The sequence below is a fragment of the Anolis carolinensis genome, chromosome 2 (assembly GCF_035594765.1).
Source record: "Anolis carolinensis isolate JA03-04 chromosome 2, rAnoCar3.1.pri, whole genome shotgun sequence".
NCBI lineage: Eukaryota > Metazoa > Chordata > Lepidosauria > Squamata > Dactyloidae > Anolis > Anolis carolinensis.
This window is the reverse complement of record NC_085842.1, coordinates 18459276-18480673: the sequence shown is the minus strand read 5'-3', so window position 1 is coordinate 18480673 and position 21398 is coordinate 18459276. Positions and strand designations below refer to the sequence as shown.

At 44.8% G+C, this 21398-nt stretch overlaps 2 protein-coding genes and 1 pseudogene across 2 annotated transcripts in view; 1 reads left to right on the top strand and 2 right to left on the bottom strand.

Annotated features, from left to right (window-relative positions):
• Positions 1-8236, bottom strand: part of LOC100567159 (zinc finger protein 721) — a 41142-nt gene extending 32906 nt beyond the window's left edge. Inside the window, 4 exon segments of the mRNA XM_062973523.1 lie at positions 3288-3358; positions 4230-4353; positions 4675-5168; positions 8021-8236. Of these exon segments, the coding sequence (XP_062829593.1) occupies positions 3288-3358; positions 4230-4353; positions 4675-5091 (612 nt within the window). The 5' untranslated portion in view covers positions 5092-5168; positions 8021-8236.
• LOC103280228 (zinc finger protein 420) overlaps positions 1-21398 on the top strand; it is a 412323-nt gene that overhangs the window by 228132 nt on the left and 162793 nt on the right. The window lies entirely within an intron of this gene.
• Positions 10977-21398, bottom strand: part of LOC107982289 (zinc finger protein 208-like) — a 50533-nt pseudogene continuing 40111 nt past the window's right edge.

Here is a 21398-nt window from a genome sequence, read left to right as displayed (position 1 = left end):
TGCGCCTTGAGTATTTCACTTTTGAAAAACTCCCATCCATCCTTAACTCCCTTGTTTTTTAATATTGGCGTCCATGGAATGCCGCTCAGTAATTCCTTCATTTTTTGGAAGTCAGCTCTCTTAAGGTCGAGAATGCGTGTTTGACTTGTCTTAGTTTCAGCATTCCTTTGTATTGTAAACTCCAGGAGCACATGGTCACTTGCCCCTAAGGATCCAACCACTTCAACTGTATTGATCAGGTCTTCCACATTTGTTAAGATTAGATCAAGAGTTGCTGGTCCTCTTGTTGCCTCTTCTACCTTCTGGACCATAAAATTGTCTGCAAGGCAAGTGAGGAATTTGTTGGACTTTGTACTCTTGGCTGAGTTTGTTTTCCAGCAGATATCGGAATAATTGAAATCGCCCATGACTACTAGATCTCTTCTTTGTGCCTGTTTGGTCAGCTGTTGACAGAAGGCTTCATCAAGTCCTTCATCCTGACTCAGAGGTCTGTAGTAGACACCCACCACAAGATCTTTTTGAGTCCCGGTTCCCTTGATTCTTATCCAGATGCTTTCAAGGTGGTTTCCCGGATTACAGTCTTGCATTTCTTCTGCAACGTAACTGTTTTTGACATATAAAGCTACTCCCCCTCCTCTCCCTTTTGTTCTATTTCTGTGAAAGAGGTTATAGCCCTCAATGGCTACATTCCAGTGATGGGAGTCATCCCACCAGGTTTCAGTGTTGCCTATGACATCGTATGTGTGGTGCTGTGCTAAGAGTTGGAGTTCGTCTTGCTTATTTCCCATGCTCTGAGCGTTGGTGTAAAGACATGTAAGCCCCTGTGACCTCCCCTTGAGCTGTTTATTTGTTTATCTAGTAGTAGTAGTAGTAGTAGTAGTAGTAGTAGTATTGGCCTACAACTCTAGAAATCCAAGCCAGTTTACCAGTTGTTAGGATTTCTGGGAGTTGAAGGCCAAAACATCTGAGGACCCAGAGGTTGAGAACCACTGTTCTAGAGTATTAGCTATCCCTGCTACTTTGGTGTCATCTGAAAATATGATATACATGTTGAACAGTACTAGGCCCAGGACACAACACTGTGGCACTCCACCGGTCACTTCTTTCCAGAATGAAGGGGAACTATTGGTGAGCACCCTTTGTCGCTCAACCAATTACAAATCCACCTAACAGTAGTATTATCTAGAGCACTTTTTACTAATTGTTTGTAAAACCATGGGAGGCCTTTCCAAAAGGTCTTACTGAAATTGAAATGTGCTACATCCACTGCTTTTGTTTCATTTACCAAGCTTGTAACTCTATTAAAATACAGATTAGTCTGGCTTGACTTGTTTTTGAGAAACCCCATGTTGCCCTTTAGTGATTACAGCATTTTTTTTCCTAAGTGATTCCAGACGACCTTCCAATGATCTGCTCCAAAATCTTTCCTGTTATTCAGGTCAAACTGACTAGATGGTAATTGTTGGTATAGAGACAGCCTTTGCCTCCTCCAGTCTGCTGGGATTTCTCCCGTTCTCCAAGAATTCTCAAATATTATTGCAAGTGGTTCTGAAATTTCTTCTGCTAGTTCCTTCAGGATTCTTGGATGCAGTTCATGTGGCCCTGGAGACTTGAATTCATTTAGAGTGGCCATGTATTCCTGGACTACATCTTTACCTATTTTCGGTTGCATTTCCCCTATTACCTCATCTGCTCCATCTTGCTCAAGTAGAATACTGATTCCCTTTTGGGAGAAGACTGAGGCAATGTTTTAACTTTTCCCTATCCCCTGTTAGCATTTCACCACCTACTCCAGGCAGAAACCCTACTGTTTGCTCGCTTTTCCTTCTTCTACTGACACCACCATAGAACCATGTCATGATCCCCATCTCATGCCATCTCCGGACCCTGAGCGCTGACACAGAACACATGGCCATGGGCCAAAAGGGAGGACAGGACATATGAACCAGTCATAAAACTCAATTTCCCTGAGGTGGGGAGAAAGGGTCTCTGGAATGTGTGAATGGGCAACCCATAGGTGCCAGATCTCTAAGAGTGATTTATAACATGGTAGCTAGGCTTATATAGATGAGCAGTAGAGCAGATTCTTATATTCCGAACAATAAAGCCATATGGTATCTTCACTCATTGTGTGTCTTGGTGTATTCTTCCGAAGAAGACAAACCCACAGCAACACAGCTGGAGCTGAGAAGCCTTACAATTTGTTCGGAATCCCTTTACTCTCTCTAGCTTTTGCCTACACCAACATGGAGGGAGGAGACAGAGAGAGAACCAACTTGAAGATATTTTGGGGGAAGAAGCAAGCTCCGAAGGAGGAGAGATGGCAGAATCTCACACTACCTTGAATGCAGCTACCCCCCAACCATGACCATTCGCTGGAGGGTCACACCAGCTTGGCCAGAGGTGCTACACAGAGCTCCAGTCTTCCAACTGCTGCTTCTTCTCCTCAGGTAATCTCCCCGGCCTTTCTGCAGCAGCCCCTTCCCTCCATAGGCAGAGGAGTGAGGAAGAGGGGGGGGCAGGGCTCAGCACTACAGAGGGAAGAGGAAGCTGCAAGCCAACTTTGATGGGGACCCAGACAAAATTGCCATTCATTGCGACAAGAGTGGCTACCTTCATGACCAAGTGGGAAGGCTCTTTCACAGATGAAATGGACAAGGTCCAACATGTGGCTGACCAGCTGTGGGGGGCAGCCTCTGAATGGCTCCTGGCTCTGTATGACATATGTGCCCCAGAGCTCAACAACTTGGATGCCTTCATGGTGGCTCTAAGATCCCGCTTTGAGGACCCGCTGCGCAAGGACAGAGCCAGGGCAAAACTGATAAGCCTGAAGCAAGGCTCCCGTTCCATTCAGGACATTGCCTTGGAGTTCAGAAGACTGGCCTCACAGCTCCCTGAATTGAATGAAGCCTTCAGAATCCAAGTGTTCAAGGACGGCTTGAGGTCAGCCTGAGATTATTTTCTGCTTTAACTTGTCAGACCTTTTCCCTACTTATACTGTTAGTCTTTTGAATTTTTTTGTGATTCCCCCTCCCTTTTCCATTTCTTGTACACTTTCCTTTTAAATCTTAGCTCAGTTGGAAGTTCTTTGAACATCAATTCTGGTATTTTTTATATTTCTCTTTTTCCTCCTTGTTTGCACTGTTTGCAATTATGGCTTCAGTATTTCACTTTTAAGAAACTCTGATTAAATCTTGTTTGTTTAAACTTATGTTTGATGATTAAGCCTGGAACAAAGGACACCAAGGCAGCTCCAGTCCTCCTCTCCCAGGAATCCTTCCGCTTACCTGATTCAGTTCCACTCCATCACAAAGGGGAAGAAACGACTGAGGATTCGGCAACAACATCATTCCAGCCCCTGGGGGAGAGAGCAAGGGGTAGAAAGCTGATCACATAAACATGTCTCAGAGCTTAAAATGACAGTCCTAAAAAGGAACCTATGAGGAAATGACCCTAAGAACACAGGAGCATTCCCCAGACCAGGATTATGTAAAGTTTTGAAGTTTATGACATTTTATCTCATTCAGTGCTGTGAACAAGTTGTACAGGGCTTGGTATTTCAATTGACTAAAGGTATTCTTTGTTTTTTTTGCTGTCTATTTGTCTTCCAGCTCAGTTTCATTGCTTATCCTAGCTTCAGGTTTCACCTGGGAACATACCATATGGCTGATACTTCAGTCCCACCCAACACTATGCAAATGTAGAAGGATTGCCAGAAAGAACACTGCAAATCACACTGAAATTACACCTTTTGCAACTGAATGTCTACCTATATACTCATTTCCTTTTTACAGATTTATTATTATTATTATTATTATTATTATTATTATTATGAGTAGCTTTTGTACATTTATTCCATACATGTCATTTATCTATGACATTTCCCCACCCTCTTCCTATTTCTCACTCTTCCTCCTTTCTATATTATTCACTCATTTATCTAATGTATCTTAGTTCTGTTCATCTTTTCTTTTCTCCCCCCACCCCATACCCATACCACAATTTCCATTATAACTTTTACTTCATCTATGAGCTCAGCTTTTCTGTACAATATGTACATTGGCTTTGCCACTTTTTATCCATTCCATATCTATATACTCTTCTCATGGCCAAATGATCCTGCATGTGCATCTTCTCAAGATCAAACCGATTGTGGATGTTCTATAATCCTCCTGAAGGGATTATAGAAATGGTAAAACACCAGAACTCCCAGAACAGTCCATTCCTACCCTCCAAGGCTGTAGTCCCATCTTCCTGCTTGAACTCTTTCTGCTGGAAGCTCTGGGCGGTGTCTGATGGAGATTTCTCTGATGCAGGGACATCAGGCTGGACCTCAGTACAGTTTATTTGGGTCTGAAAGAGCACAAAGAATTTCAGAAGTAGGATGGAGAAAGATTAGAACAGGACTATATTCCAAATGTTCAGAAACTGCATTCTGGGATTGGCCATATTCCACCTCCCATCATTTTCAATGTTATATCTGGAGATTGAGATGCAACTGAGCTTACAGTGGACATAGAGTTGACACCAGGAGGGGCAGAGCAGGTGGGAAAAGAGGCAGAGGGGGAAGGGTTTAGTTTATCCCTCACATCATTCCCATCTTGGAAGAAAGGCAGGATGTACATTTAATCTATCAGTCCCAAGGTTAGTGAAACCAAGAGGAAATGCTCTCACCTGTTCTTCCTGCCTCTTGTCCTCTGCCTGACTCAGGAGGAAGCCTTCCGCCAGGGCCACCGCCTGGGAACATGTCTCTGCCCCACACTCTTGGACCCAGCTCCCCATCTCTGGGGGCAAGAGGCTCAGGAACTGTTCCAGGATCACCAGGTCCAGCATCTCAACCTTGGTGTGTTGCTCTGGCTTCAGCCACTGGCGGCAAATATCATGGAGGCAGCTGCAAACGTCTCTGGGTCCCTCACTCTCTCGGTAGAACGACTGCCTGAAGCTCTGGTGCTGTATGTATGCATTCAGGAACGTCTCCGTAGGTCTTTCCCAGAATTTCCCACTGCTCCCAGGGACCCTGCCTGCTTCAGGTCCAGGTGAGCTGGGTCTCTCCATGTCAGAACCACTGTTTGATGAAGAGGCAAATTGCATCCAAGATGCTCTTCCTCCCTCTTATCTCAACTGAACAGGCTCTATTCCAAAATTTTCAGCCAACAATCACATTTCCTCTGTAAAAGAAAAGCAGAATTAGACAGCAGGTTTTGGATGCTTTTTATTGGACAGTAAAAAAACACAAGCCCTTTATTTATTTCAGAGCCAGATAATGCTGGGAACTCCTTTCACTTGGGTCTCTGCTTCACCAGCCTCCAGACCCACCTGGCCTTCCATTGAGCTCCCATTCAGTCCCAACCCACACTATCCCCCCATGATTCCTTCAGCTGATGCTCCATGATTCATAACTTTTTTTGTAAAGAACCAAGAGACAAAAATCAATATAACAACAAAAGTAAAACATTTGGAAATCCAGATGACAAACAGAAACTGAATCATTTAAGAACAACTGGGAAAAAGTATGGAAAAAGATGCAAAAAGATCTACATAACTCTAGAAAAACTCTCAAAGATATAAAAAAACATCCAACATATGTTGGGAATGAAAAAGAAACAAGTAACTTTCTAACATTTGTGGTGGACTTGTTCAAAAGCTAAAGAATTCTGGATAAAAATCCATAGAGACATGGAACCTATACGAGCAAACAAAATCCCACTTAAAAGCATAACTTTTTCTACTGGGATTATTAGACAAACAGACATTGAAACATCAAGGAAAAAAATCAATCTTTATATGACACAGAAGCAAAAACTGAATACGCAAAACTATGGAAACACCAGAAAATTGGATTACAAAAGTTTTTGAAATGGCCAAAATAGACAAATTAACTTTAGATGCACAACAAACAAATACACAGAAACTTCAAGAAGAATGGAGCCCCTGGTGGCACAATGGATTAAACCCTTGTGCTGGCAGGACTGCTAAATTGAAGGTTGGGTTGCTGACCTCAAGGGTGCTGGTTTGAGTCCGGGAGAGTGCGGATGAGCTCCCTCTGTCAGCTTCCCATGAGAGAAGTCTCCCACAAGGATTTTTTTGTGTGTGTCAGGAGCAACTTGAGAAGCAAAAGTTGCTTCTGGTGTGAGAGAATTGGCTGCGGCAAGGACGTTGCCCAGGGGACATTGCCCGGATGTTTTGATGTTTTTACCATTCTTGTGGGAGGCTTCTCTCATGTCCCCAAATGGAGCTGGAGCTGATAGAGGGAGCTCATCTGCGCTCTCCCCGGGTGGGATTCGAACCTGGCAGCTTCAGATCAGCAACCCAACCTTCAAGTCACAAGGCTTTAATCCACTATGCCACCGGGGGCTACAAGGATGGTAAAAACATCAAAACATCTGAGCATTCCCTGGGCAATGTCTTTGCAGACGCCCAATTCTCTCACACCAGAAGTGACTTGCAGTTTCTCAAGTTGCTCCTGACGTACACAAAAGATTGAATTTATAAAGAACCAAAGAAAGATGGCCACATTGGAAGTGTTGACTAAAATAGTGCTAATAGTATATTGATACATTTTGTACTATTTATAACCTCTATATTCAAAAGACTTTAAAGACTTTAAATAATTGACCTATCAGTACACTTTATTTAGAATATAAATGGTTGCAAGCCTTATTATTTAGATATTTTAGAACGACTCACATATACATACCAATACATGTTTGTGTAGCATTTAAATAAAAGAAGAAAAATAACAATGTAACATAGTGAATTCTCACCCACAGAATACTAATTTACTAGCAATTTGGAATTGAATTTTTAGATCCATCTGGCAATAGTTACATAAAATACATGTAAAGAACTGGAAAATAGGACGGAAATGAGAATGGAAAGCATGGGAAGCCAGGACTACTAGTTTTGCTGACAAGAGTGTGTTCTTTTTTGTTGCAGAGAACATTTGGACATAATACAAAGAAAAGGAAGAGGATGGGGAGGTAAGAGGAGCCTTATATTTGGAATAATTACAATAGAGTCTCACCTATCCAACCTTCACTTACCCAACATAAAGGGGCCAGCAGAACGTTGGATAAGCAAAAATGTTGGATAATAAGGAGGGATTAAGGAAAAGCCTATTAAACATCAAATTACGTAATGATTTTACAAATTAAGCAACAAAACATCATGTTTTACAGCAAATGGAAAGGAAAAGCAGTTCAATACAGAGTAACGTTATGTAGTAATTACTGTATTTATGAATTTAGCACCAAAACATCACAATGTATTGAAAACATAGACTACAGAAAAATTGACTACTAAAAGGCAAACTTGGGTAATACATAATGTTGGATAAGCAATGGTTGGATAGGCAAGACTCTATTGTAATTATTCCAAATACAGTAGAGTCTCACTTATCCAACATAAACGGGCCGGCAGAACGTTGGATAAGTGAATATGTTGGATAATAAGGAGGGATTAAGGAAAAGCCTATTAAACATCAAATTAGGTTATGATTTTACAAATTAAGCACCAAAACATCATGTTAGACAACAAATTTGGCAGAAAAGGTAGTTCAATGCGCAGTAATGCTATGTAGTAATTACTGTATTTATGAATTTAGCACCCAAATATTACGATGTTTTGAAAACACTGACTACAAAAATGCGTTGGATAATCCAGAACGTTGGGTAAGCGAGTGTTGGATAAGTGAGACTCTACTGTATAAGGCTTTTTTCCCCCTTTATCCCCTTCATTGGTGACACAGAAGACACTTATTTAGTTCTAATCTACTAATCAGAGCTCTGCAACCCTCGTCCCCTTCTTTGTTCTCCTTTTTCTTTGTGTGGAAAACATCTTTTCCTTTGTAAAGCGTAATCAAAACTTAAGGGGGGAAAAGGACCCAGGCAGGCAGGGGAGGGGGTTGTGAGGGGAAAGCCATTGGCCCTCGACCTGCCTGTCAGCCTCTCTCTCCTCAGAAGGATCTCCCTGATGGAGAAGTGACAGCCTGGCAGTCTGTTGTGGTGACCCCAAATCCCACCTGCATCAGGCACCCTTTTCTCGATGGCGCACGTGGCTCCAGGCCATGCTCCATCTCCTTGGAAGGAGGAGAGTTGAGAAAGTGGTTGTTTTTCCTTGTTCTCGGTCAGTGTGTGTTAGAAGGCCAACCTGTGAGGGAAACAGGCCTGGGCCAACTTCGTCCCTCCTCCAGGTGTTGTGGCCTCAGTCCCTCTTCGGCCCTTTGGAGAAGGTCTGGGAACAAGACTCACCGGAAGGAGGAGGAGGAGGAAGAAGAGGCCAAAGGGGAAAGATCGCTCTCCCAGTCGAGCCAGAAAGGGTTAAGGGGAGGGAGTTTGGTTCCTAGAGGGACAGGAAAGGCGGATCTAAGGAGGCCCACTTCCTTGCTGCCTCTCTAGGAACCAAACTCTATCCCCTTAACCCTTCCGTCCTTAGGAGGCCCTAGTGGAGGAGTGGGGTAAAGCCTCGTGACTTGAAGGTTGGGCTGCTGATCTGCAAGCTGCCAGGTTCGAATCCCACTCGGGGAGAGCTCCCTCTATCAGCTCCAGCTCCATGCGGGGACATGAGAGAAGCCTCCCTCAAGGATGGTAAAAACATCAAAACATCCAGGCGTCCCCGGGTAACGTCCTTGTAGACAGCCAATTCTCTCACTCCAGAAGCGACTTGCAGTTTCTCAAAAAAAAAAAACCCCTTCCCTGCCCAGCATTACACTGGAATGAGGGGGAAAGAGCATCTCTCAAAAGCCCTGGAACCAAAGGACTAAAGATGAGGCCACAGATATAGACATGGAAGAAAATTGCTGTATTGATTGGAGTTAGTTAGATGTATTCTCTCCCTGTCAATCCATTGCTCCCCAACCCCACTGAACATTAATGGTAACCAATCAGTCCAGGGAGCAGAGCAGAGCAGGGCCTCCATCCACAACAGAAAGAGACTGTCTCAGCCCTGGGCCAAGTCCCAGGGCTCCCTTTTCCCAGGGAGGAGGAGCACAGACTTGGGTGGGAGATACAACAAAAGCACCCAACACAAGCAGGCTCTTCATTGCAGATGGCCTTTGAGAAATCCCCTGCTACAATAGCTTCTCTCCAAAGCACCCTTCTGCTAAGGCAGGGGAATCTGAATTCAGAGGTTTGTTAGAAGGGTGTCACTGATGTTCACATTTCAGTCTTGTGCATGATTACTACAAAGGAGTGGAATAAGTACAGTAGAGTCTCCATTATCTGACCCCCGTTTATCCAACATTCCACATTATCCAATGTATTATCCTCTCCAAGTGCTGGATGCTCGCAGGGAGGGAAAAGTCTGTGCCGGCCACATCTCACCTTTCCAGTGGGTGCCTTGCGCTTGGAGAAGCCCACTGCACGTTGCTGAGAAACAGCGTTTTCTAGGCAGCAACGCGCAGTGGGCCTCTCCAAGAGCCGGGTGCCTGCCGGGAAGGGCAAGATGTGGCCAGCGCAGACATTTCCCTCCTGGCAAGCACCCAGCACATGGAGAGGCCCGTTTTGCCTTGCTGCCTAGAAAAACAGCTGTTTCTCAGCAACATGCAGCGGGCCTCTCCATGTGCCAGGTGCCTGCGCGCTGCGACCTAAAAAAACCAAACAGCATGTTGCTTATCTCTGTGATCAACCCCACCCCTATGAACCCACACGGGCCTTAAGACCTTCGGGGAAGTTCTTCTCTTGCTCCCACCTCCGTCCCAAGTGAAACTGGTGGGGACGGGGGAGAGGGCCTTCTCAGTGGTGGCCCCTCAACTCTGGAACTCTCTCCCCAGGGAGATCAGACTGGCACCTTCCTTGTCCGTCTTCCATGGACATTCTGGTGCATATTTGAGTGAATAGCCGCATTTGTTTACAATTTCTCATTGCACTTTGTCTCTGCTCCTCACCTTTTTAGATTTCCAGAGTCTTGATGAGACCATTCCTCTTTTCCCTTATCCTTGATCGTCCCTGTACTTCCCATGAACCCTACTTAAGAGTCCTGCACTAGTCACCCTCTGCATACGCTGTACTTGTGGCCAGGTTTTAAGTAATTGCTCTGCTTTATATGTTTTATGCTGTTTTATATTTATTTTGTTTATCTTGTTTTAATTCATGTATTGTGTTTTAACCTATGTTATTGTTGGGCTCGTCCCCATGTGAGCCACCCTTCGGGGAGATGGTAGCGAGATATAAGAATAAAGTTGTTGTTGTTGTTGTTGTTATGTTGATGCCCAGAAAAACAGCAACACGCTCAGCAACAACACAACTGCGGTGATGCTCCAAAACAAGTCGCAGACCCCTCCTGCCACCGATCTATGCATGCCTTCTTCACAGGATTGAACTTTATACGGATTTAACTTCCAACAGTGTTGTTACCGTAAGTTCATTTTATGCAATTCTAATTTTATTTGTAGTCAATTTTTTAGTAGTCAATGTTTTCAATACATAATGTTATTGTGTACTGAACTGGTTTTTCTTTCCATTTGTTGTAAAACATGACGTTTTGGTGATTAATTTGTAAAATCACAACACAAGCCCTGTGGAATCCCAGCTGAAAAACATTTGCAAACTGGAAATTTGCAACCATGGTGGTAAAGGAACTTGAAACTAAGGAACAATCGATAGAATTACATGTATTTTCTTTTTAAAATTAGTGACATGAAAATCGTATTTAACCAACGGAAGGATTGTCACAGGGAGCTTGCCTTCTGCTGCTCCAGAGAAGAGGATCTCAACTTAGGGATTCAAAAAACAAGGAAAGAGAATCTACCAAATCTTAGATGAAATTTCTCAAACAGTCCTGTTTGAAATCAGATTATATACATGTCCAGAAAACAAAAGGGTTCTCCAAAACAGACCCAAGTAAAAAAAAAAAACAGAAAACCTGAAAAGAGTTTGAAACTAAGAGAATTGTCTATACATGTTGAATGTATAGTCTACAGCACTAACATGTCCATAACCTGTGATTTCCCTGTTGCAAATAATAATAGTAACAACAACAACAATAATAACCTTTATTTATATCCCATCCCTTCTCCAAACAGGACTTGAGGAGGCTTACAGAAAATAAGTCACAATACAAGCCCAAAACAAATACCCCCCCACCATAATATATAACCAACAATATCAAAAAACATAGCAAACTAAAAATAACAATATCATAATAAAATACACAATTTAAAATTTTTGCTGGATTATATTGTACAGCAGGGCAAAAACCAATTCCAGCCAGTTCACCATCACAATAAGTGATAACTCATTTTATTAGTTTTGTCACAGCTCTTGGATGATTTCTCTCCTGTATGTAGTCTGCTATAGTTCAAAAGGTATGAATGATATATCATTCATTATAATGATGTAATGTATAATCTTTATTTATATCCCGCTTTTCTCCCTAAACGGGACCCAGAGTGCCACAACATTATATAAAACACAGTACAAAAATGTATATATGTAGAACAGTAGCTTATAAAAACATGACAAGCGAGATCCTTGAGAAGTCCAAGAGAACCAACAGGGACACACTCCCCGTCAAGTTCTCTACGTAGATCATCTACCAAGATGACCAAAGCTGTCTCTGTTCCATGGCCGGACTGAAATGGATCCAGATAATCCATGTCATCCAGAAATCCCCGGAGTTGCAAGACCACCACTTGCTCCAGAACCTTGCCCAAAAAGGGGAGTCAAGTGATGGTTTCTTCAGCAATGGGCTCATCACTGCCATTTTTAGTCCAGATGGGAAGATGCCTTGCTTAAGGGAAGCATTAGTCACCCTCTTCACCGAGTCAACTAACACCCCCCCCCCCCCACGCCGCCTCGACTGTACGATAAGCCAAGAAGGGCAAGGGTCTAGAATGCACGTGGTGGGCCTCTCTTCTCCCAGGATCCTGTCCACATTTTCAGACTGAACAAGTTGAGATAAATCCAACAAAATCTGAAAAGTGGTTTACATCCAGAAAGATTGTATCAATAGTGGCATCCAAGTCGGAACGGATCCAAGATACTTTATCTGCAAAGAACCTTACAAATTCTTCACCCTGAACTGCTGGGCAGCCAGGGGGGTCCACCTGAGAATTGTGCTGAAGGAGTCACTTGACCATCCGGAACAGCTCCCATGGGTGGTTCCTTGCAGATGCAATGTTGGCGGCCGTAGATCATATTTCCCACACACCTGGCATTGGCATGGCTTCCCTCCTGTGTGGAATCATTTGTGGTTCACCGAGTCTGAACTGCAAGCAAAACGTTTCCCACACTCCTGGCATTGGTATCCCATGCTTCTTTCATGTGTGGAGTCTTTTGTGCCTCACCAAGGCTGAACTGTCAACAAAAGATTTCCCACATTCCTGGCACTGATATGGTTTTTCTCCTGTGTGGAGTCTTTTGTGGCTCACCAAGTGTTCACTGCGACCAAAACATTTCCCACACTCCTGGCATTGGTATGGCTTCTCTCCTGTGTGGAGTCTTTTGTGCCTCACCAATTCTGAACTGGAAACAAAACACTTTCCACACTTCTGGCATTGGTATGGCTTCTCTCCTGTGTGGAGTCTTTTGTGTTTCACCAAGTCTGAACGGGAAGCAAAACATTTCTCACACTCCTGGCACTGGTATGGCTTCTCTCCTGTGTGGAGTCTTTTGTGCCTCACCAATTCTGAACTGTAAACAAAACACTTCCCACATTCCTGGCATTGGAATGGCTTCTCTCCTGAGTGGACTCTTTTGTGGCTTGCCAAGGCTGAACTGTCAACAAAACATTTCCCACACTCCTGGCATTTGTACGGCTTCTCACCTGTGTGGAATCTTTTGTGGCTCAGTAATTTTGAACTGCGAGCAAAACATTTCCCACACTCCTGGCACTGGTATGGCTTCTCTCCTGTGTGGAGTCTTTTGTGGCTCACCAAGTCTGAACTGCGAGCAAAACATTTCCCACACTGTTGGCATTGGTATGGCTTCTCTCCTGTGTGGACTCTTTTGTGCCTCAACAAGTGTGAACTATTAGTAAAACATTTCCCACACTCCTGGCATTGGTATGGCTTCTCTCCTGTGTGGAGTCTTTTGTGTCTCACCAAATCTGAACTGTAAGCAAAACATTTCCCACACTCTTGGCATTGGTATGGCTTCTCTCCTGTGTGGACTCTTTTGTGGCTTGCCAAGGCTGAACTGTCAACAAAACACTTCCCACACTCCTGGCATTGGTATGGCTTCTCTCCTGTGTGGAGTCTTCTGTGGCTCACCAAGTTTGAACTGCGAGCAAAACATTTCCAACACTCCTGGCATTGATATGGCTTCTCTCCTGTGTGGATCCTGCTGTGGCTTGCAAATTGTGAACTGTAAACAAAACATTCCCCACACTCCTGACATTGGAATGGCTTCTCTCCTGTGTGGAGTCTTTTGTGCCTCAGCAATTCTGAACTGGAAGCAAAACATTGCCCACACTCCTGGCGTCTGTCTGGTTTCTGTCCTGTGTGAAATCTCTCATGTTTCACCAAGTGTGAACTCTGGACAAAAGATTTCCCACACTCCCGGCTTATGAAAACCTCAGTTCCTTCAAAAATTTCTTGTTGGCTCAGATGTGGCAATTTATATCCATCTACACAATTTCCTGATTCTTTCCATTTAAGTTGGCTTTTCCCAGAATGGAGTGTCTTGTGAAGCACAAGTGCCTCATTTTGAGTAAAACACTGTCCACATCCATTGCATTTGAAAGGCCTGTCTCTGGCATAATCTCCATCGTCTCTGTAGGTTTGTTTGGGTCCTGGACGGTCCCCATTGTCTCCCAAATGCTTCTTGCATTTCGTGCATGCATTGCTCCTCTTCCAGTTATCTGCTGTGAAGAAGGACAGAAACAATATTCTGTAGCATGAGTGATAAGGAGTCTAAGAAAGTGGGATAAAAGTGGATTGAAATTATCCTGAAAACATAGATATGGAGGAAAGGAAGATAGAAATGTATAGGTTGCTTACCTGTAACTGTATTTCTTCAAGTGTTGATCTGTGAAATTTGCACATATGGCATTTCCCAGTGTGTCTGTGCAGCTTTTGGAACCTTCTAGCTCTAAATGCAACATTTGGAGAGACAGCCATTGGATGACCAGCCTCATTATAATTATAATTCTATTCTGAATGTTATTAGGTTCCTTTCACTGGGATATTTTAATCTAATGATTTTGTCTTATATTGCTGCTATAGTCCCCCCACCTTTGAAGTTGACTGAATTGCATTGGTGGTTGTTTGATATTATTACTATTGATATTATTATTGTTGTTTAAATCTTTGTTTTAACTTGTTTTATCATCTTCTTGTGTTTTAAACTGTGTGTATTGTTAATGTATTTGCGCTGTTACTTTTGTAACATTGTGAACCGCCCCGAGTCTCCACGGGGAGATGGTGGCTGGGTATAAATAAAGTTATTATTTTGGCGGAAGCCCTGCCTACTCTCCCCATGAAGTATATTTGCCCTGTGGCAGGGCTACACCTCAGTTCTCCACCGCAGACAGTATCAGAGGAACTGAGGCATGACATCAGCAGGGAGGATGGGCAGGGCTGTGCAAAATTCACAGACCAACACTTGAAGAAATACGGTTACAGGTAAGCAACCTATACTTCTTCTGCTTGTGGTCTGTGAAATGCGCACATATGGGTGACTAGGAATGTACTGACCTTGGAGGCGGATCATGCTATGTAGAAAAACAGAACGGCCCTGCCGAAGGCAACATCCTTCTTCACCTGGATATCCAACTTGTAATGGGACACAAAGGTCGACAATGATGACCAGATGGCCGTTTTGCAGATGTCATCAAGCAGAACGCCCTGTTAAAAGGTCTGGGAGGTAGACAGTACCCTGGTGGAGTGTGCAGCCACATGAGATGGCAGGTCTTGCCCGCCAGTTGGTAGGCGAGGCAGATAGTAGAGGTGATCCATGAGACCAATAGCTGGGAAGACACAGGCAGCCCTAGGGTATCCTTCCTATACTTGAGGAAGAGTCTCGGTGACTCTGTTGGGGGCAGTTCTGTGAATGTAGAACAGTAGTGCCCTCTTAATGTCCAGGGAGTGGAGGGCTACCTCCAAGGGGGAAGACGGGTTAGGGAAAAAAGCGGGCAACCCAATGTCCTGGCACCAGGGCCGGTCCAACGTGGAGGCTGTTGAAGCGGCCGCTTTGGGCGCACGTCAAGGGGGGGGGGGGCGCTGTCGAGGCCTCGACAGGGCCCCCTCGTAAATTTACTGAGGAGGGAGGCGGCGGCGGCGACCATCGCCTCCCTCCTCAGTGAAGAGCTAGGCCTCAAATGAGGCCTTCGCTGAGGAGGGAGGCGATGGTCCCCGCTGCCGCCGCCTCCTCCCTCCTCGGCGAATGCGGAAGGCCTATCTGGGGCCTAGCTATTCGCACGAGGTCTTGCGAGGACTCACAAGACCTCACGAGAATAGCTAGGCCGCAGTAGGCCTTCCCCGTTTGCCGAGGGTGGTGGCGGCGGCGAGACCATCACCTCCCTCCCAGGAGGGAGGCGATGGTCCCGCCGCCGCCTCCACCCTCGGCAAACAGGGAAGGCCTACTGCGGCCTAGCTATTCTCGTGAAGTCTCGCGAGTCCTCGCGAGAATAGCCAGGCCGAAGTAGGCCTTCCGCATTTGCCAAGGAGGGAGGCTGCGGCGGGGACCATCGCCCCCCTCCCAGGTGAAGGCCTTCCGCATTTGCCAAGGAGGGAGGCAATGGTCTCCGCCACAACCTCCCTCCTTGGCAAATGCGGAAGGCCTACTTCGGCCTGGTTTTCTCGCGAAGTCTCACGAATCCTCGTGAGACCTCGCGAGACTTCGCGAGAATAGCCAGGCTGAAGTAGGACTTCCGCATTCGCCAAGGAGGGAGGCTGTGGCGGGAACCATCACCTACCTCCCAAGTGAAGGCCTTCCGCGTTTGCCAAGGAGGGAAGAGATGGTCCCCACCGCAGCCTCCCTCCTTGGCGAATGTGGAAGGCCTACTTCGGCCTGGCCATTCTCGCGAAGTCTCCCTTCTTGCGAAATTACTCCCTTGTTGAGCAAGGAAGACACCCCCTCAAGTAGTATTTGTGAATGAGGTGTGACGCAAATGCGTCCAACGGGTGGGGGAGAAAGGAATTCTATGGCATAGCCTTTCTCCACAGTGCTCAGCATCCAAGCATCCGATGTAATCTGGTGCCACTTCTTAAGGTAGGATGAGAGCCTGTCAAGATATAAGGGGTGCCCAGTTGGGGGGAGCGAAGTAATAGATGCGTTGAATTTGGGGCCAACTGGGCTGCAAAGTGAACTGGGGAAACAGCCGGCGGGGGGTGAAGTCGGACTAAAAACGGCGGTTGGAGCTTCTAGAAGGTTCCGAAAGCTGCACAGGTGCACTGGGAAACCCATATGTGTACATTTCAAAGACAACACGCAGAAGATGCTATCTTCCTCCACCCCTTGTTTACTAAAGATGGACACTGTTTGACTGCCTGGAGTCTGTAAGGTGGAGAAAAGTAACATATGTTCCAGATGTTGCCTTTTGCTCAGCCCAGCCCAGTTTTTTCTTCTGTCTCCTACTCTCTGGGATAATGGATGCCTTTTCCCTTCACATTCAAATGCTTGCCTTTTTTTCTAGATAAAACTTTACCTTGCTATCACCCATTTCAGAATCAGTCCCTCCTGATAATTTCTCTCCCACAACTACCAGTTCTCTCTTCCCATTTTCAGTTAAGTTTGGATTTTTCTGCTCCAATGTAGAAGGTCCTATACCTAATTCTGGACTGCTGCAGAGATTGTTGCACCTTTACCATCGACTACTGAATGGGACTCTTAAAGTTTTTGGAAGTTTGCTGTAAATATGAGTTAAGGGATTGATTTGCCTGACAAAGCTGGAAAGATACACGATAGTGACTGTTAAAAAAAAGAGAACAATGATGAAAGCAGAAAAGGGATTAAAAAGGAAAGGTCTGCAGGACTCAGCCAGATATAGTAGCAAACTTACCATTTGAAAGATAGGAGCATAAAGTTTGAGGACTGCCATATGCCTCTCCCAGTACACAAAAATCCCCGAGAACCAATCCTTCACAAGAACAGAACATAGAATGCATAATATTATAAATCACCATCTTGCTATGACTGAGGCTAGGGACTGTTTGTGTGCTGGGAGAGGCAGCGTAGAAAGAGAGCTTAGCCTTCAGATATGCAAAAGCTAGCCTGCCTGGTTAGGAAGAAAAACTAAGTCGAATACCACTCCAATAAAAAGATGTATAACTGCATCTGCGTACCTGAAGCCAGGGGAAGTTTGTTCCTTTTTATGATCCATTCTGCTGCTCATCTCTCCAGTCAATCTGCTTCCTTCCTCTCTCTGCCTCTCTCTTACACTCACACTCATACTCACACTCACAGAGATCGAGAGAGAGGGGGGAGCAGTGTAACTGGACTGGAGCGATTACTCTTGACAGGCTTTCCAGGGGGCTCTCGTGCTGCGAGGGGTTGTGGTATGCTTGGACTTGACTCCAGCTATGGAAATCTTCTCAATGTAGTCAGAATTGGTGCCAACATCATTGTTTCTCAGGCACCAAGTCACACTTATGTCATCTTTTTCTAACATAAGCCTTTCCTAGAGAACTCTCAGAGATTGTGACTATTTAGAATACTGCTACCACTAAGGAGCTGCTGACTTGGATACTGTAAGTTGAAATAGAAATCCCATCAGTGCAGGAGCCTTACCAAGAGAGTCCACAATCCCATGAATCTCCTCCATGATCTGCATGTGCAAGACTTTCTGATCAGGATTCAGAAGAGCCCACTCCTCCAGAGAGAAATGGACAGCCACATCCTCAAAGGCGATTGGGTCCTGGTGGGAAATAAAAATCCTTCTCACATTAGGGCTACTAAGAAAAATATTCACAAGAAAATCTTTCAAATAGATTTACATTCCTGTTGGCTGTTTGAAAGGGAAAGGGTTACGGCCTTCATGCCATGGTGTAAGCTTTGGAGAGACGTCTAGTTGGTCACAGTCAAAACCATTTTTAAATTGATATGTAGAATCAGAAAATAGAATCTGGACACTATATTCATTTGAATGCAGCCCAAAATCCCATAGGCTTTTAAGCTGCTGCACCACACCGTTGGCTTTATGTTCAACTTGTGGTCTACTAACATTCCAAGATCACTTTTAAATGAGTTTTCCTCCAGCCAGGGCTAGCCCTAGGCAATTTTCAAGTGTAAGCTAACAGTATTTTGCCACTCCCCCCAAATGCAGTGAAAGAGGAAGAAGAGAGCCATGGAGATTTCCCCAAAGTGCCGGGCCTTTACTGGAGGGTAGTTTCCGACCTTTGGCAAAAGCCCGGCTTAGGAAAACCTGGGGTGCGTTGCTATTTAGCAACCTGCTCTGCGTTTCCCCAAAGTGCCGCACCTTTACCAGAGGGAAGAATTTCCTCCCTCCGGTAAAGGCCCGTCTTAGGGAAACCCGGGGACGCATTGCTGTTTCCTAGAACTTTTGTTTGCCTGCTTCTCTCTCTCTCTTTGGGCACTGAACCAGGCGTCTCAATAGTGCCCCCAGGGGATTAGTTCCTTCCACATTTGCATTCTTCACGTATAGGTTCAGCCGCCCCTGCCTCCAGCCAGATGTCACCCATCCTGTATCTGTGCATTGCGTATTTCCTGCCTTAGTGTACTATCCTACATTTCTCCTTGTTGAAATTATTTTCCTTAGTTTTCTAACTTGTTGAGGCCATTTTGAATTCTGATCCTGTCCTTCTGGAATATTAGCAATCCCACCTAATTTGGTGTCATCTGCAAACTTGATAAGCATGCCCTCTAAGACTTCATCCAAGTCAATAAGAGAGGTGTAGAACAGCACTTGGCGCAGGACAGAACCCTTCAGCACCCCACTAGTCACTTCTTTCCAGGATGAAGAGGAACCACTGGTGAGCACCCTTTGTCCATTCTTGAAGATAGCGACAACCTTTGCTTCCTCCAGTCTGATGGGATTTCTCCTGTTCTCAGGGAGTTCTCAAAGATTATTGACAGTGGTTCTGAAATTTCTTCTGCTAGTTCCTTCAGTACTCTTGGATGTAGTTCATGTGGCCCTGGAGACTTGGGATTCAATCAGAGTGGCCGAGTATTCCTGGAACACTTCTTTACCTATTTTGGCTTGCTCTTCCTCTGTTAACTCATCTGCTCCATCTTGCTCTAGTAAAATACTGATTTTCTTTTGAGAGATGACTGAGGCAACGTTCTACCTTTTCCCTGTCCCCTGTTAGCATTTCACCACCTTCTGTAGTCACATACCCTACTCTTGGCTTGTTTCTTCTTCTATTACTGATACAACCAAAGAACACCCTTTTATTGTTTTCAATCTCTTTGGCAAGCCTGAGCTCATTTTATGCTTTAGCTTGTCAGATCTTTTCCCTACTTGTTGCTGGTTAGTCTTTTTTGGTGATTTCCCCCCGTTTTCACTTTTCTTGAACACGTCCCTTTTAAATCTTAGCTCATTTGATTGTTCTTTGGACATTCTGAATTCTTTAGACTTTGCATGAAGATGTTTCAAAAGATGTTTGATGATTAAGCTTGGAACAAATGACACCCAGGCAGCTCCAGTCCTCCTCTCCCAGGAATCCTTCTGCTTACCTGATTCAGTTCCACTCCATCACAAAGGGGAAGAAACAACTGAGGATTCGGCAACAACATCATTTCAGCCCCTGGGAGAGAGAGCAAGGTGTGGAAAGATGTTTACATAAACATGTCTCAGAGGTTACAATGACAGTCCTAGAATCATAGAGTTGGCAGAGACCTCACGGGCCATCCAGTCCAACTCCTGCCAAGAAGCAGGAAATCGCATTCAAAGCACCCCCGACAGATGGCCATCCAGCCTCTGCTTAAAAGCCTCCAAGGAGGAGCCTCCACCTCAAGGCCAAATGATCCTGCATATGCACCACCTCAAGCTCAAACTGTGGATGTGCTATAATCCCACCAAAGAGGAATTCACACTGGCATAAAACACCAAAACACCCCAAAGGGTTCCTCCTTACCCTTCAAGGCTGCAGCCCCATCTCCTTCCTGATTGAGCTCCTTCTGCCTGAGACTGTGGGTGGTGTTTGATGGAGGTTTCTCTGATGCAGGGACGTTAGACTGGACTTCAATGCAGTTATTTTGGGCCTGAAAGAGCACAGAGCATTCCAGAAGTAGCATGGAGATTGCAACCTAGTTTGAAACAAATGCCATACTCCCCCTCCCATCATTTTCAATGTTATATCTGGAGGTGAACACATTTAGATAAAGCAGCAACCGAATTTACAGTGGATATGGAGGTGACAGCAGGAGGGGCAGAGCAGGTGGGAAAAGAGACAAAGGGAGCAGAGTCCGGCTTCTGCCTCACATAAGTCCCATCTTGGAAGAAAGGTAGGATGTACATTTAATCTCTCCCTCAGTCCCAAGGCTAGTGAAACCAAGAGGAAATGCTCTCACCTGCTCTTCCTGCCTCTTGTCCTCTGCCCGACTCAGGAGGAAGCCTTCCGCCAGGGCCACCGCCTGGGAAGAGGTCTCTGCCCCACACTCTCGGACCCAGCTCCCCATCTCTGGGGGCAGGATGCTCAGGAACTGCTCCAGGATCACCAGGTCCAGCATCTCAGCCTTGGTGTGTTGCTCTGGCTTCAGCCACTGGCGGCAGAGATCGTGGAGGCGGCTGCAAACCTCTCTGGGCCCCTCGCCCTCTTGGTAGGAGAACTGCCTGAAGCGCTGTTGCTGAATGTGCACATTCAGGAACATCTGTGTTGTTATTTCCCAGAATTCCCCACTGCTCCCAGGAGTCCTGCCTGCTTCAGCTCCAGGTGAGTTGGGTCTCTCCATGTTGTAAGAAGTCTGATGGAGAACTGAATCCAAGATGTTTTTCCTCCCTCTTCTTTCAAGGGAAAGGACTCTGGAAAAAATGACTTAAATTTACAAGGAATTACACCATCAAATAACATTTTAACAAAATGATATATACATAACTCCAGAAAATAAATATGCAAACAAATAACTGGAACTTTTTATCATTTGTGGTGGATTTGTCTGCAAGCTAAAGAATTCTGGATAAAAATCCATAGAGACATGGAACCTGTACTAGAGTACAAAATCCCACTAAAACCAGAACCTTTTCTAATGGAATTTGTTCGACAGACATTGAAATATCAAGAAAGAATCTTTTTTTATATGACAACAAATGGAAGAACTGAATATATAAAACTATGGAAACTACAAAAGATGGCAACACCAGAAATCTGGATTTAAAAAGATTTTGAAATGGCCAAAATGGACAAATTAACTTTAGCCGTGCAACAAACAAATACACAGAAACTTCAAAAACAATGGAGACCCTTCATTGAATCATAAAGAACTAAAGGAAGATGATCACAGCAGGATGTGTTGACTAAAATAGTGTTAATAATATGCAGTTACATTTTGTACTATTTATAA